Genomic DNA, 16,637 nt, shown 5'->3' on the forward strand with positions numbered 1-16,637 from the left:
TTGCTTTCACACATTTTAGCTTTGTTGTCAAAAGCTTGTTCACTTAACCCATTCCACTTTATTACTTCCACTTTATAACTCCTCTATTAATCACATGTAATATAGTTAACATGGTATTGGTATTTAGTTTATTTTTCTTTAACTTTGTTTTTTTAATCGTGTAAATTTAAGCTATACCACCAAAATGACCAAATCTGACTGGAAAAGATGAAAGAACTCAAAGCATTCATTATTACTGTAATAGGTTATAAAAGTCAAAGATTAAATGATTTCTTTTCACTTTCTGTCTTGTACTGACTGTCTGTAGGCTCATGTATTTCTTAACAATTGGACCCCTGCATTAATGTGACTAACATTTCAAGCACACACGCGCATCAGCCTTTCCTCTTCTTCCCTTTAATTAATCTTAACCTTTGCTGTGCTTCTTGTTCTGTCTTGACTTTGCCAGAAAAATCGGGTTGAACAGCAACTCCACGAGCATTTGCAAGATGCTATGTCATTCTTAAAGGATGTCTGTGAGGTAGTAGTATTTCTCTTTAGCTGGTGCAATTTGTTTTGTGTTTGTTTATGTTGCTTTATCCTGATTTTCCTTCCCTAAACCTTGCTTTGCGTAACACAAATGCCCCTGTATGTTTGGTTTTTTTTTTGTTTTTTTGTGTTTTTTTTGTTTTTTTTTTACTGGTTTGTGAATAAGTAATCTGATTTCAGAAAGCTATTGTACTGTTATATTAAATTTTAAAATCCTAAGCTCAATGAGCAATTTATTTCAAATTTTGAAACTAAAAAGGATGAAAAAAACAATATTAATTGATCTTTTTTGGGATACTTATAAATGTGTTTAAATGTGTCTGGTTGATAAATGTGGTATTATTACTTGTTAAGTGTTGGGTGCCAATATGCAGATGAAATTAAAGAGTGTTCATTTTAGAAGTTTGCACAAAATGGGCCACCGCCATATCTTCAATTGTCTAGTTGTCACATTTTGAATTAATGCAACGCTTGTATGACTTCATCTGTTGCCCCTGGCTTGGTCTGTACATTCACCCCCATCTCTTTGATTTAGGTATTTTGGATTGCCAAATCTGTTGAGCTTCAGAGTTTCAGCAAATGTTTTAATCCTGTAAATAAACACCACAAGTTAATAGAGGAAAAAGCCAATTAGATTATCATTCCTTTACTTTTCTCAAGTCGTCATATATCAGTAAATTGCTGTTTAGCCACACAAATATCAATCTTTACTAACATTTAAATTGGCAACCCCTACTTGCCTAACGATTTCTAAATATGAATACAGATCTCCTGTTGCCTGCACACAGTGGAAGTGGTTAGTTTTCTGTTCTTGTTGCCTTCACTCCATTAAAGGGAAACAAACATATTTTTAGATATTTTTGCAGTGTTTATCCTGAAGTAATTTTAGCATGGCTTTCATATTTTTACACGTTCAACCTTTATATTTTATTTAGATTTTCAGATTAGCAAGTAGAGAAGAGCTCCCAGCTGCTCACTGTATTTACTCTCTCTCTGTTAGAAATATTTTAGACCATATATCCGGTATAAAGCATGTGCATGGTTTTCAGTGAGTTGTCTGGTTTAATAAATATGCATTATGAGAATGAACCGTAAAGCCCAACCATTGTGTAGCACTGCATTGCAGGAAGCTTGGGCCCACTTCACAACTGTGTGCTGCTTTTTACATGTGTTTTACATGCATAACCACTGAACTCCCATCTGTCATGTATGAGAGATATTTTGTTTAATGCACCACACCTAAAACACCCACCCACAGGGCCTTGTTCTCGATATGCAATGAACTAATATGATTGTGCTCCTATGTATACTTAGAAGAACACTATTTTTAAAACCTTTACACAAGAATTTGATTTACATTAGACTGCTCTTTATTTTTTCTACAGAAGCTTTATTTAGTTTTATTTTTTTTTTAGATACATTTTCACATGTTCTAAACAAAAACCATAACGTGTTTGCACATCTCAAACATACAAATCACCATGAAACAGCATCTTCTATTTGTAATTTTTTTTTTAAAAAGTGTAAAGATCATACATTACAATACTGTAATTACTGGCATTTTAATATTTCATATGTTGCTGAATTAAAACTGTTATTATTTGAAGGCTTGAGCTGGTGAACAACCTACAATTAAAACCTTGATAAAGATGTTGGACTTTAGACAGTAAAATAACTGATTTTGTTTCATTACAGCAGTCTCGAATGGAAGATCGTTTGGATAGGCTTGATGACGCTATACATGTACTGCGGAACCATGCAGTAGGACCTTCCACAAGCATGCCCGCTGATATCCACAGCTTACTGGGCGCAGCACACAATGGACCCATTGTAAGCCTGACATCTAACTATGGAACAGCAGGACTTGTACCAAACAGACAGACCTCAATGGTAAGTGCATCATACTGGTCTTTCACGTTGTGTTTGATTTGTACTGTTATTTTAACAGCATGTTGTGTGGACCGGTAAATGATCAGTGTTATGGAAATCCAAGCAGGCAGGAGTTAACTAAAATGTATTATTAGACTGCTTTATGATAATTTTGGACAGACTAACTTGATTAAGGACGCCTGCTACTCATTTCAGATTTAAGGTACAACATTTAGGAAGAGAAATGAAGAAAAAACTGAATAGCTTGCATACTCTGACCTTGTCAGTGGCCCATAAAATCCTGCTGTGCCATGTGCCGAAAGCAGACACTTTCTGCAGAGTATATTTTAGCTTATACATGCATTTTTTCCAGATGTGTAATAATTGGCAGAACATTTTTTCTCCTTGAAATACTGTGCAGGGAGAGTGAATAGGAAAAGCAGTCAAGAGGGACTGAATTTCAAGCGTTCTGGTCTGGAAAAGCTGTTTATTGTAAATTGGAACTAGACTTCAATAGCAGATGCTGGCAGAATGCAGCTTGAATGTAAATGTTTTTTGAGCAGGCCTAAAATTTTATTTTTTTCCCCCCCAGTTCAACCCCACAAAAATGAATAGAGACCGAACACAGCTGTAGTGGAAGTAACACTGGAAAGGAAACAATTTCTAGAGTAATCCCTAAGCAGGGTAAAATGATTTATTCCATCTTTTTTAAAGCATGGGAACTATTAAGAAAAATAGGGTAAAAGAATAATTTTCAGTCCTAGCATGCTTATTTTTAATTATTTTGTTATGCAACATTTTTAGAACAAGTAACGACGAATAAATGAACCTTTTAAGGAAAAAAAATAAATAAAAAACCTTATAGAAAACAAGACTTACAAGCTGTAATGGTCTTAATGCATAATCCTATTCGAGGATGCGCCGTTACAATGACAGTAATTCAAGAGACTGCTATACCAATTTTTGAGGGCTGTTGTCTTAGTGATGCATTTTTTTCCATAAAATGAAATGCTCTATTTTAAGACACTACCAGAATGTTTAGCTAGTAGGGAATCTTAATCCAGGACCTGTTTATGAAGCAAAAACAGTGTTTTGTAATGTTAAATTTAATTCCAAAAGGTTTAGTATGTGTATGTTTGTAGTGATGTTCTCTTAAGAGGTTAGATTAGATTAAATTTAGAGGAGAACCCCTCCTTTACATAATTAATTTAGGAAAACAATCTTATTTAAAGTTAGGTTGTGTCAGAGTTTATTTGCGTTGCTTTTTCTTGCGCAGAATAAGAATCGCTTAAAGTGGAAGTTCTAATCTAAGGTTAAACCTACTCCCACTCTAAGCCTATATTCTGTCTAACCCTGTAAAGAAAAGATGTTTATACTTAACTATTCTGAAGCCACTGTGGTCTGGTCCCATGATCAGCTGTCAGCAGCGGCTCCAGTATAGAGGAGGGACAGCCGACAATGGATTCCCCATAGTCATCTCCTAGGAATTTGCAGCCGTTGTCAGTGATCCATCCTCTGCACAGACCGCCGCTGGAGAGATCATATGACTGGACCATAGAAACTTCAGAATATGTAATATACAGATCTTTTCTTTACAGGGTTAGATAGAATAGGCTTAGAATGGTGGTGGGAGTAGGTTTGGACTTAGTCAGATTTTCACTGAAGTTTCACTTTTAAATTTAGGATGGTTTTGTAGGCTCAAGAATTAAAGGAGAAGTCCCGCCAAAGCTCGTTTGGCTGTACTCCTCCTATGGATCACAGGAGTGCAATTCATTTTGCACTACTGTGACCTGTTTTCAGCAGAGAGCTGTCTGAAGTCTGCTCTCTGCTGACATCACAGAAATCTGTCCAGGCACCACGTCATCGCAACAATTAAGTCTGGATCCGCCAGATGCCTGGACACTAACACCCATCTCAGCCTCTCAGCGAGCCACTAAGAGCCTGAGATGATCGCTCCCTGCCCCTCCACAGCTCAGCGCTTCAGTGAGCGAGGAGGGAGCAGAGAGGAGAGCTGCTGACAACAGTCTGCAGCTCTCTGCTCGGGGAGCTGTGAGAACTGAGCCATCGGTGATGTTTGATCGCTCAGTTCTTAGTGCAGAGGCGCCGGGGGACAGATGCAGCATCTACCTAGGTAAGTATGAATGGGGAAAATCCCATACTTCTCTTTTAATACAGGTTGTTGATTTTTGGACAGATGCTTTTTGCTGATTGGCTATATTTCATCTGCCACTTTTTCTGTTAAAGCTCAGAGTTTTCTCATTGTTTTTTCTTTGTTGTAGCTAATAGTAGGCAGTTAACATTGTTTGTAGATGGATATAAGATAATCATGGCTACCATTGTAGCTTATGTTCTTTGTGTGTCTTGAATGTTGCAGGGTATTAAGCTTATTGCAAAGCACTTAGCTCACATTGTCATTCTTTTTGTAAAGTCAGATTAATGACAATGTTGTGCTGTACCTGCTGGAAAGGTTTACATCCAGTGCATTTGCCCTGACTGAGCACTATCAGAAAAAGAATCCTTCAGAATGAACACTTGTCATTTGCTCCCTGGCTCATGTGAAGGAGCTCATTAGACAAGTTCACACATTACAGTTCGGACATTTGTGCTGGTAGGTTCTTTAAACAAACAAACAAAAAAATAGCGTGTCTTTAAAAAAAAAACAAAAAAACAATGTAGTCCATTTGTTGCAGCCCGGTTTTATTGAGGATTGAAGTCTCTGTAGTTATTGAAATGTAGACAAGTTTGGCTTAAGCAACAGTCCTGAACTCAAACAGCAGACTGTCAGCTGTATGCTAATGAGCCGTACAATTAAAACTCCATCCTATCAGGCCATGCTGAGAAGGCCACTCTGTGGAGACAAAGAACTGTTTGTACACCTGTTGTGTGTGGACATTGCCATCTTAATGGCTTTAACCCTTTGGGTATTGTGCACCTCGGTAAGCATTTGCAAGTGAGATTGACACTAGAGGTGTTGAAAGAGTAGAACAAAGCAGAGGCTCAGCACAAGTTAAAAAGGACAACGCTGACTGTGAAAGTTACATTCTTCAGGAAACATGCTAGAAACATTTGCAAATGGAATCGGATTACAGATGGGCTGAAAGGAAGTTGGTGCTAATTTGATTAAGCTTGAATTGCATGCTCCTGGGTGAGATGACGTGATGGGAAGATTAACAATGTAAATATAAATGAACCCCCTAGAAAGGTCATTGGTTTTTAAGGTGTTTTAAAAAAAAAAGAGGCTTTTATAAGCCATCTATACTGCTTCTTGAAGATTTTAATTTACTGGTGACACACTTTCTCTTTTTGTGTGCAATTGTATGTAAACAATTATAATTTTACAGCTAGGGTTACCATCTTAAATGCATACATGGGCATTTGAGGAATAGAGTACAAATCAAGATGTGACTAGTACTAAAGAAAATGTATAACATTTTTAATGTTATTTAATATGTTCAAGCCTAAAAAAAAAAATACGTTTTATATTTTTTAGAGATTTATAGTCAGATAAATATGGAATATTATTATTTTATATTGTTTGCTGCTGACCTGAGGCATGCTAGAGACTGCCAATTTCAAGTTTTATAAATAATTTGCTACTATGATGTGAGTAGTCCGTGAATTAAAATCCCCTGCAGTTTTACACACACAGCTAAATGTGTCAGGGAAGGGACATATCACCTTCCTCTTAACCCGCAGAATAGATTTTTAGCCAATCATAAAAAGAGCAGGCAGAGTGTTGGGCTTTGTAATTGCTTTTTAAACTAATCTTTATGAAAGCGCCCGATATTAAGTGTAATGTAATGATTGTATACATTATTTAAAATGTGCTAGCATTTAAAAATGGGTTTAAATTAAGTTTACCCAAAGCTAACTTTTGTTTGAAGAGATATGGTTTAACCTGGAAAACATTGCATGTAGGTTATTTCCCAAAACTTTTGGCCACGTGAAACTTCATTCCAGTTGCATAAGTAGGCCAGATCCTTTTTTGTTTTTTTGGTTGAACTAAAAAAACAAAGATTCCACACACTTGATGTGAAAGGTGGGGGAATCACTCCTGCAGAGCGATCAATTGCATTGCTAGTACATTGATCTCCCCACTGAGCTATTGTGTTCTGATAGGGGGACACCTCCCCACCCCCGCCATCAGGACAGATCGGATGCCAATCAGTTGCTGGTTTACCAGCATGCCTGTTCAATGGAAGCCAGCAAAGTTTCAGTTGAACCAGCCATTACTGGTAGATATTTGGCCCATGTACCAGGCTTAAGAGTAAAAATAAGAAAAAGCATCAGCTTTCAAGCAATTTATATGTATGCCCTATGTAATTACTTTTTGGCAGGATATAACACTATTGTATAAATATTAGTTATAGTTTTAGGCCTAAATGTCTATATTGGTCTGATGTAACCTCTACCACTAATTGTTTATTAATTTCAGAGTTAGCAATACAGTGCAAGTCTAATTAACAGGCTAATGCTTCTGACTTGAAATATTGTATTGATAGCATACCTACTTAGCAATTCTCATCAGCTACCTTTAAAATATATCCAGTGAAATGGTTTTGGACGGTCTGTAACCTCTGTTTGCGGTGATTACGGCACTTCACAGGTTTACCATTTTCTGTGCCAGTGGAATAATGTCAAAGAAAACTCTCAAGCCATGCATTTTCTATTCATTTGAAGCAGAGAAGCTCTAGGTTTCTTGTTAGGGGGTGCAGTTACATCATCTGAATCTGCTTTGTTAATCTACTTCTATTATATAAATCTGCTTTTACCAAGTACCCCTTGAGGGTCAACTTATCTCTAGTACATTATGGTATGTTTACTACCAGTGCCCTATTATGCTGGACATTTTCCAAGTCATTTACTGAAATATCTCATTTTATACAGTATTTGCTGAAACTCCAAAACATTATTTTAAATGTGCCTTTAACCCCTGAACCTGCCTATTACCGGTTGGGATCCAGTTTACTGCATGGTGTGATGGTGATATGTTTATGAATAAGTTATTTGGTTGAGTCCGATAATATGAACACACTAATCAAATATTATTCTAGTATACTGAATCATTTATTGAGCACATATTTTGTGGACACTAAATTCAGAAACAAAATCCAAAACCAGAAATAGATTGAAAATTGTATCCAGAATCTATCAATCTTTGCCTGTTGTACATTCTGTTAATTTCAAATCACCCTGAATCGAAAAAGCAAAAAAAAAAAAAAAAGATAAGAACTCTAAATTGCCATTAAATGTCTGCGGGAGCTCAGATTGTGTTTGCTGTGGAGATTTGAATACATGTTGATTTTGTAATGTGTTTAATGATGAACAACGTCATTGTGAAGCAACGGAATGTTAAATACTGACTTTTGTATTGTGGCCATTGAAAAGCACAGCTGGATGTTTTGTTTACATCACTCCTCAAATGTCTATTTTTGTTAAATATCCTCTGATACTGGTTTGGTTTTTTGCAGGCATGAAGTATTGTGCATATTCTTCAATCACAGGATACTTTCTGCTTTATAATATTTTGTATCTGTTGTCTGTTTTAGTTGGGAAATCAGAGAGAAGATGCAGTGAGCTTAAACAGTGACCATTCAGCTCTGTCCAGCACAGTCTCTGCTGCAAGCACAGAAATAAACCATAAAACCCAAGACAATTATAGAGGTAACATATATACACATAATTATAATCAATCTTAGCACCCACATACCATGAAAGAAGCTCTCATGTTAGGGATTACTACAGCTCCATCTTGGTTGTAGTCACTTTATGGCAAACTTACTTAAGAACAACAAATTGTGTTGTAGAGAAAGCTCCCCATAAATGAAAAAAAATACATTGAGACAAAGTATAAGGCCCCATTCACACTTGAGCTGAGCATCTTTGGGACTTTGTATAGGTGTTTTGGGGTATGTTTCAGACTTGAGCTTTTTTTAGCCAATTGAAGGCCAATTACTAGGCAAGAAAACACACGTTACAAACCTTTTTCAGGCCTTCCTATTGAAGTCTTTTGGGAACAAAACCCACGACTGCCACAAAAGAACCTCATGTAGTACATTCAGATGTGAATGGGGAGCATTGAATATAATGGCAATCCATTGTCAAGCATTGAAGTGCTTCTGGTGAACCTTCCAATTGTGCAGGTGTGAATGGGGCCTAAAACTTACACCACGGTACAATGATGTGTATACTGTGATGAGATAATTTTTGGAAGAGATTAGTCTTCGTGTGTCCATGTGCTTTTTGTGTGTCTCTTTTCTGTCTACGCTGTGTTGTGTACAAGTTGAGACTGAGTTGATGCTGATTAGTAGGTTTATTACAGGGATCCTGCACCAAAGAGCACTTGTGTAGAGGAGTCCTATATAGGATTGTTCGCTGTGATACAGCCATTGGCTGTGAGCACTGATTGGCTACTGGTCAAATGCTGGTTCTACAGCAAAACCATTTGACGCAAGCCAGTCATGAGACCGGCTTCTGTCAAACAGGCAGCTGTGCACACTATCTGAATGTTGGCCAGTTCCTGCTGAACCAACCGGCTGATATTCGGATGTTTCCAGCTTAAGGTGGCATATTTTATGACACACTCGTGTTTCTTTCCTGACATGTGCAAAATGTGAACAGTTAAGTTGGCCATACATTATACAGTTTTCTCTGAATTCTGTTAGATTTACCTTCAACTATGTAGTGCAAGGGCCTGCCTGATTGCATACAGATTCAAAGTGTTTAGGTTTGACCTCCTATCATATGGTTTTGGTAAATCTAAAGGAAAATTGTAAAAAGTATGGCCAGCCTTATTCTTCATTAAAGACCAGTATTAAGATACCTTGATCTTGGTTTTTAAAATAATGTTTGTTGTATTTAATTTTAACTTATGTATGTTTTATTTTATTTTTGTATGCTTTGCTGCTAGATTACCTACAGCATAACCAAATACAAGATGTTTCACTAATGAGTTTGTTAGCTTATTTATTTATGTTTTGTTACAGCATTGCCCGGTGGATTGTCAAGCCAGACTGTATTGTCTTCCCTTATAGAAGTAAAGTCAGAGCATAAAGATAAAGATGAGAACCTTCACGATCATGGCTCGTCAGATGACATGAAATCAGATGATGAAGGATCACAGAGTGACCTGAAAGGTTCTAGAGGGAGGACAAGGTATCTAAAGTTGACCTTACTGATGAAGTCTTAATGGCATTTTTGTAACTAAATTACATTAGAATGCTGAAATGAGTACATAGCCAAAGTTAGTTTGATTTTTTTTTGACCAAATTGTTTTTAATTAACAAGAGGAGCCTAGTTCTAGCCGTCTCCTTTAAAAGCACACTGACAGTTTCTAGGCAGAGAAGTATGTTTCATGGAAGATGAAGATGAATCAAACCGTTTCCCTTGCGGACTTGCAGACAACCATAGATGTGCTTAGTTTGTGAAGAGGAAAGCTTGCACAAGCTGCTGAGGCTCCCAGTAGGGTTATTAAGAAGACTGCCTGACTACAAGGAAACATAATTAATACATTGTAAATTCTATTAAAAATTTAAATTAGCATTCTCTGAAGTCACCATCTGGACTGGTGTAATGTTGCTTTGCGAATGTTATTATTATGTACTCGGTTAGATGGCACAGAGAATGAAATGGTAGCCATCGATTCCTGATTAAAGTCATGTATTTTAACTGCTGTTCAAAATCTGTGTATTACTGTGAAAAAAAAATTTTTAATTCCCCATAACTATAAATATTTTTCATGTATTCCAGCAGTATTAATGAAGACGAGGATTTAAATCCAGAACAGAAGCTCGAGAGAGAGAGGGAGAGGAGAATGGCAAACAACGCAAGAGAGCGTTTGCGTGTTAGAGACATAAACGAAGCCTTTAAAGAGCTTGGGCGCATGTGCCAGTTACATCTAAAGAGTGAAAAACCACAGACAAAACTGCTAATTCTTCATCAGGCTGTAGCCGTTATTCTTAATCTAGAGCAGCAAGTCAGAGGTTAGTCCATTGCTGTTACAATGTAATAAAATATACTTGTGGGGTTTTGTAAAACTTTTTTAAGTGCATTGCTGGTTTTGACTTCGAGTGATTTTTTTCTTATATTTATATTTTTACTGCTTGTAATATTTAACAAAGATTTTGCAAGGCGTATCTATGGCACTTATCTGAAGCTGAGCACTAACTGCATGAGAGTTGATATCCTCTGTATAAGGCTGGGTTCACACTAATGCGTTGTCAGACATTGCATATGATTCGCACCGCAGTGCTGTGCAGATCACATGCAATGACTGTGCGATGCGAATTCAGCCATACAGATTGTATGGCTGAATTTGGACGAAAATGGTTGCAGGGGCCTTTTTTTGGTCTGCAGTGTAATCGAATCGCATTGATTTTCACACCCATGTGATCAGATTCCTGCACAATTTAACAGTTCGCACTGCGATCTGCAAACCGATTTGGTGGTGTCATTAGCTTTTTATTGACACCCACAGTGGTTCGCATAGGGCAGTGTGAACTGCCTGCGAGAGAGATTCCATGCAGGAACCCACACAAATTGTGCTGGTTCTTGCATCTCATATGTGTGAACCCTGCTTTAAGCAGCCCATTGACTGAGAAAAAAAAAACAAAAAACAAATATATATCCAAATCGAATGTGTGGACGTGGAAACCCTGCCTGCTGAGCTATCGTACACTGACAGCAGGGAGACTCTTCCACAATCAGAATACACTGATCAACGCTGCCGGTTATAGCCGACAGGCTGCTTGCACAGAAATCAGTAGATCCAGCCTGCCCATACATTGATCAAAATTCAGCCGATCCCCGCTGAACTGGCTGAATTTTGATCCATGTAAAGCCAGCTTTACTGACTAAACCGGACAGTTCTCTACCAAGCATAAGGGAGAGAATATGACCCTCCTGAGCAGGGTGGATAAAAATCAATGATTTTTTTAAATAATCAAAAAAAAAATTAAAAAAAGATTTTTTTTAATTTAAATCTGTTTGTTTTTTTGTTTTTAATCACATTTATTTTAATAAAATGCTTTTGGCGTAAAAATCGAAAGGTAGTTTTCTATTTAAGATACATTAATAATTTAGTTTATTTAGTATGAAATGAAGATTAGTTATATATCATGAGTCTGTATATTCTGCATTATTTACATTTTTGGTAAACTCATTCATTGAATCCAAGCCCTGCAAGTTGATATAACATGCACTGCATTGATGCATTCGCAAAGTTCAGGAATATTCCTTTACCCCATTATTTTGCAAATCTATGTACACTACAAACTGTAATCGGTTCTGATATCGCTGTTTTACTAACCTGACAGCTTATTCTAAATGGGGAAACCTTCATTTTGTTTGCAAACATTAAAGATTAAAGACCAGCAAGAATAAGTCCTTACATTTAAAGAGCACCTGTCATTTCAGATCCATCATGGCAGCGCCTGTTAGCGGGCATTCACTCACCTGCTGCCACCACATCCCTCACCAGCCTTCCCATTAAAGTGAATAAGACTGTTGGTAAATCAATAGCGGTTCAGAGGAGGAGCTGCTGCAGGACAGAGTTGACAGTTGCTCTTTAAGGGCACTTTCTCACTAAGTCGCGGGGTGTCCGTGGTAAAGCGTCGCTAGTTTTAGCGGCACTTTACTGTCATTTTAGGCGCTTTTCGGCCGCTTGTGGGTCACTTTTAACCCCGCTAGCGGCCGAATAAAGGGTTGAAAGCGGCGCTGCCCATTGATTTAATCTTAAAAAGCGCTACAAAGAACTTGCTTCAGATAAGTTGAGCATACCAGCAGTACATGACTTTACCACTATATGGCACAACCCAGACCTGCCTGAGTTCTTAACGATCCCGGACAGTGAGGTGTGGAGCTCCAAAGGGATTTTTTACTTGTCTCATATCATCAGTAATGGTAAACTGAAGAGCTTTGACAGGTTAAAATCTGAATTTATGCTTCCAAACCAATTATTCTTCAGATATCTGTAGCTCCGCCACGCCTTTCGATCACAATTCCCCACAGAGGATTTCATCTCAGTCGGCAATCCCCTCATGGAATCAATAAAATACCCAGACCCCAAAAAATTGATCTCCCAATTTTACATTATGCTGACAACACCGACAGCAACCAAAATTGCATATGCACTGAAACCTAGGTGGGAGAGGGAGGTGGAGGTGGGCAATATGGAGGATGATGAATGGAGTGATGCTCTTGATGCTTGCAAACTGGTATCCCCTAAATTATCGGATAGGTTGACCCAGATTTTCATATTACATAGATCCTACCTCACACCATATAGAATTTCTAGATATAAACAGAATCAGTCTATAACATGTACAATGTGCAATCAAGCAATAGGCACATTCTTTCACTTAATATGGCAGTGCCCAAAGATTCAGGCCTTCTGGACCCAGGTGGTGAGATTCCTGCATGACACAATGGGCTCTCCTATCACACTACAACCCAAACTGTGTATTTTAGGAATTTTCCCTAACACAGAGATCAACAAATTCCAAAAGATATTCCTTCAGGAAACGCTCTTCTCTGCATGAAAAGTTATAGCCAGACTTTGGATGAGGCCTGATCCGCCAGAGCTCAAACACTGGGTTGCAGAAGTAAATACAGTATTGCCCTATAAGAAACTCACATATTCACATAGAGGGTGTCCTACAAAGTATGAAAAAATTTGGGACAAGTGGCTTAAAGCACCTGAAACCTGTATGTGATATATAAAATTAAAAAGAATGTTATAATAGGACGCACAGACCAATAGCCCTTATATAAGAATTCTATATGGGAGGGAGAGGCGTTCAATGGAAACACACGGTGTGCACAGTATCTGGAATGTTTTTTCATTTTGTTTTTCTTTTTGCTGCTTTATCTTTTTTCTTTTTATTATATTGAATGTCATTGGTGATTTATAAAAAAAAAATAACATAGCATAATACATATAATTTGGGGGTAGACATAGCGAATTGTCTGTTATTACATATTGTATTGCTTGTAATGTTTTTTCTGATACAAGAAATGCATGACTGTATACATGTTTACTTTATTTTCAATAAAAATATTTGGAAATGGAAAAAAAAAAGTGCTACAAAGATGCTGTTTGCAGGTCTTTTTTTTTAATGCCCCGCAAGCACATCGCTCCAGTATGAAAGCACTCGGGCTTTCACACTGGAGTGGCGCTTTACAGGCGCTATTTTTAGCGCTATAGCACCTGTAAAGGTCCTCAGTGTGAAAGTAGCCTTAAAATTATGATTTTTAAATCAAGCCTTTTTACTAGTGATTTAAATCGACTTGATAGACATCAAATCCACCCTGCTCCTGAGTCAATCAACAGGCTGTGTAATCTGATCTCTTCTGCTGTCGAGGTAAAAAAAAAGAAAAGGCACAAGCTGCAGCTTTAACTTGAGAATTATCAATCACTTGCTGCACTCAGTAAATATTCATATTTACATGCCTTAATGGAAGTGTATATGTGTGTATAAATATATATAAAGCTGTATATCAAACTTTAGTAAGTTAGGCCTTTAGTTCAACCCCTTTTTTATTACTCCTTTACACTAGATGTATTAAACTGGCATTCAAAATCAAAACATGAACAATGTAAACATCAAAAAACCTAAAAATTCAAAGATAAGTTCACATTTCTGAACATGTTACACCCATATTTAGGGTTTAACATATAACATGTTCAGCATGAGACCACTCTACCCCCGATCCCCCCTCCTTGTGACAGCAAGCTGGGGATCTTCAAAGAGAGCGCAGCCGCGCAGGGGTCCATTCACATGACCGTGTCATTTATTCACATCCCTGTGAATCAATGAACTACAAGTACCGACAGCCTTTACGGCTCTACGTAGTTCACTGAGCTTCCTGTCATTCAGCAACTGCCTGCCCATATCAGAGGTACAGGGGGACAGCTACACAGACAGTTTGCAGGATCGTGGCATTACACCCAATGCTTTACAGATTCCTAACAAAAACAAATTATAAATGCACATTTTTTACCTGCAAAAAAAATGCATTTACAATTTTTTTTTTTTTATAAAGGTGAACTTATCCTTTAAGAAGCTTATTAGAGCATTTTGAAGTTTGTCAAAATCACATGTACACCACTTTGTGAAAAAATGTTCAAATGCTTGCAAAAATCTTTGGAAACCTAATTTTCAGGCAGTGCAGCTGTTTCACTGCCCATCATTCATAGTGTAACACCTATCTCTTCTCAGTCATTTAAGTACAGTTAATGGTAGTAATATAGAATAATCTGCGTTATTTTCAATTTTTTGCTTTTAGAGTCTGTTTATTGAATTTTAATCAATTTTGAAAGTTATATTGCATATGCTGTGTAAACAGTTAGTAAAAGTTAATGTAATATGTTATCTATTACAGAGAGGAACCTCAATCCCAAAGCAGCCTGCCTTAAAAGAAGGGAAGAAGAAAAAGTTTCTGCCGTATCGGCAGAACCCCCAAGTACACATCCGGGAGCTCATCCTGGACTTACTGATACTACCAACCCTATGGGTCATATGTAAACCATCAGCCAGGTAAGCAATGCAATAGATGCTTAGTACAGTGTGTCAGTTTTCATTATTTTTTTTAACTCTGTAATTGCTGAGAGAAACTTAATGATTCCTGGTGTCCCCGGAACATATGTTTAAAAATGATGATTTTAGCTATAGAACATTTTATTAAAAAGACAGTACTTGTGTAGGAGCAAAAAGATCTGCACAATGGGTGAATTGGATACTTTTGGGGCTTGCAACGTGGCATAGAGAAATACTTTTGCTTTATTTTTGCATGGCATCTTTCAGAAAAAATGTTTATTGCCAACTAATAAAAGGGTGAACTCCATTTTGGAGTATTGTGAAAATGACAGCGGGGGGCTACTTCAGAGTGACATGTTTGTACGATAATGTGCAAAAAATTTTAAAGTGGGGTGGATGTAAAAGTGATATACTCCAGTGAAAGTGGCACATTTCCTGATAAGTTACCTATTGAACTTTAGTAAGTGAGGCTTGTAAATACAATGTACTGTTTTGATTTTAACTTCCCTGACACGTCAAATCGATAAAGATGAAAGTAAACCATTAAAATGAACAAAAAGCATTTTTAAAATTAAAAGTGGCTTAAAAGTTGGTAGAGCGAAAGAAAAAAGAAAAATGCCCATGTAGATTCCCGAGTGACATTTTGGCCAGAAACCTGGAAGCAATTGAAGAAATGGAAAAAGAAAAAAAGTTTAAAACAAGTAAATATAATATACCTTACCAGTGTATATGTATGTGTGTGTGTGTATGTGTGTATATATATATATATATATATATATATATATCTATCTCGATAGAGAGAGAGAGAGAGAGATGTAGATATAGATATATCTATATAGATATAGATATATTTTATTTTTATTTTTTTACCTACCACAGCTTAGTGCAGTATATTGGTGTGAACAGAACCGCTTGCAAACCATGCGTTTTGCTAGCAATGAAAATGCAGCTAAATGTGTGACATCTCATCTAATGTAAATGAACAGCTTAACAGACATTACAACCAACCTAAAATGAAATATTTAGTCCTAAAAATAATACAGCTGTAAAGAGTGGGGGAGATGGTTTATCTTGGGACACTGCTGCATCATTAATAGGCTCCAGAAAGTTGCTGGGTGAACTGACTTTTTAAAGTGAACCTGATTGTTGTCTAAACTGCATGACTGCAATTAAGTGCAGGTGTTTTTTTTTTTCTGTCTTCAAGTGCCTCTGTTAGTCTTATAGCCCTTTCACACCGGGCCGCCCATAGCGTCGGCGGTAAAACGCCGCTATTTTTAGCAGTGTTTTACCGTCAGATTAGCGGCGAATTTCGGCCGCTAGCGGGGTGCTTTTACCCCCCGCTAGCAGCCGAGAAAGGGTTAAAACCGCCCGCAATGCGTCGCAATAGTGGCGTTTTGCCGGCGGTATCCCAGCGCTGCCCCATTGATTTCAATGGGGAGCAGCGGTGGAGGAGCGGTAAACACACCGCTCCAAAGAAGCTGCTGGCAGGACTTTTTTTTTCCCCTCCTGCCAGCGCAGCGCTCCGGTGTGAAAGCCCTCGGGCTTTCACACTTCAGACAATGCTGCAGCTGTTTGAGGGCGGATTGCAGGCGCTATTTTTAACGCTATAGCACCTGCGAAACGCCCTCGGTGTGAAAGGGGTCTTAAAATGGATCTCAATAGAGCTCCCTTGGATCATAGACTGTATATACACCAACAGCATTT

At 37.6% G+C, this 16,637-nt stretch overlaps 1 protein-coding gene across 15 annotated transcripts in view; it reads left to right on the forward strand.

Moving 5' to 3' along the window:
• Window positions 1–16,637, forward strand: part of TCF12 (transcription factor 12) — a 278,333-nt gene that overhangs the window by 257,580 nt on the left and 4,116 nt on the right. For 5 of the 15 annotated variants that reach the window (XM_073618783.1, XM_073618790.1, XM_073618792.1 and 2 more), the window contains 6 exons: window positions 449–520; window positions 2,224–2,418; window positions 7,947–8,061; window positions 9,384–9,552; window positions 10,147–10,379; window positions 14,779–14,933. In XM_073618783.1, coding sequence (XP_073474884.1) covers window positions 449–520; window positions 2,224–2,418; window positions 7,947–8,061; window positions 9,384–9,552; window positions 10,147–10,379; window positions 14,779–14,921 — 927 coding nt within the window. In that variant the 3' untranslated portion in view covers window positions 14,922–14,933. The remainder of the gene's footprint in view (window positions 1–448; window positions 521–2,223; window positions 2,419–7,946; window positions 8,062–9,383; window positions 9,553–10,146; window positions 10,380–14,778; window positions 14,934–16,637) is intronic. The other 10 variants (XM_073618788.1, XM_073618797.1, XM_073618799.1 and 7 more) reach the window with 5 other exon arrangements.

This window comes from Aquarana catesbeiana, linkage group LG03 (assembly GCF_042186555.1).
Source record: "Aquarana catesbeiana isolate 2022-GZ linkage group LG03, ASM4218655v1, whole genome shotgun sequence".
Lineage (NCBI taxonomy): Eukaryota > Metazoa > Chordata > Amphibia > Anura > Ranidae > Aquarana > Aquarana catesbeiana.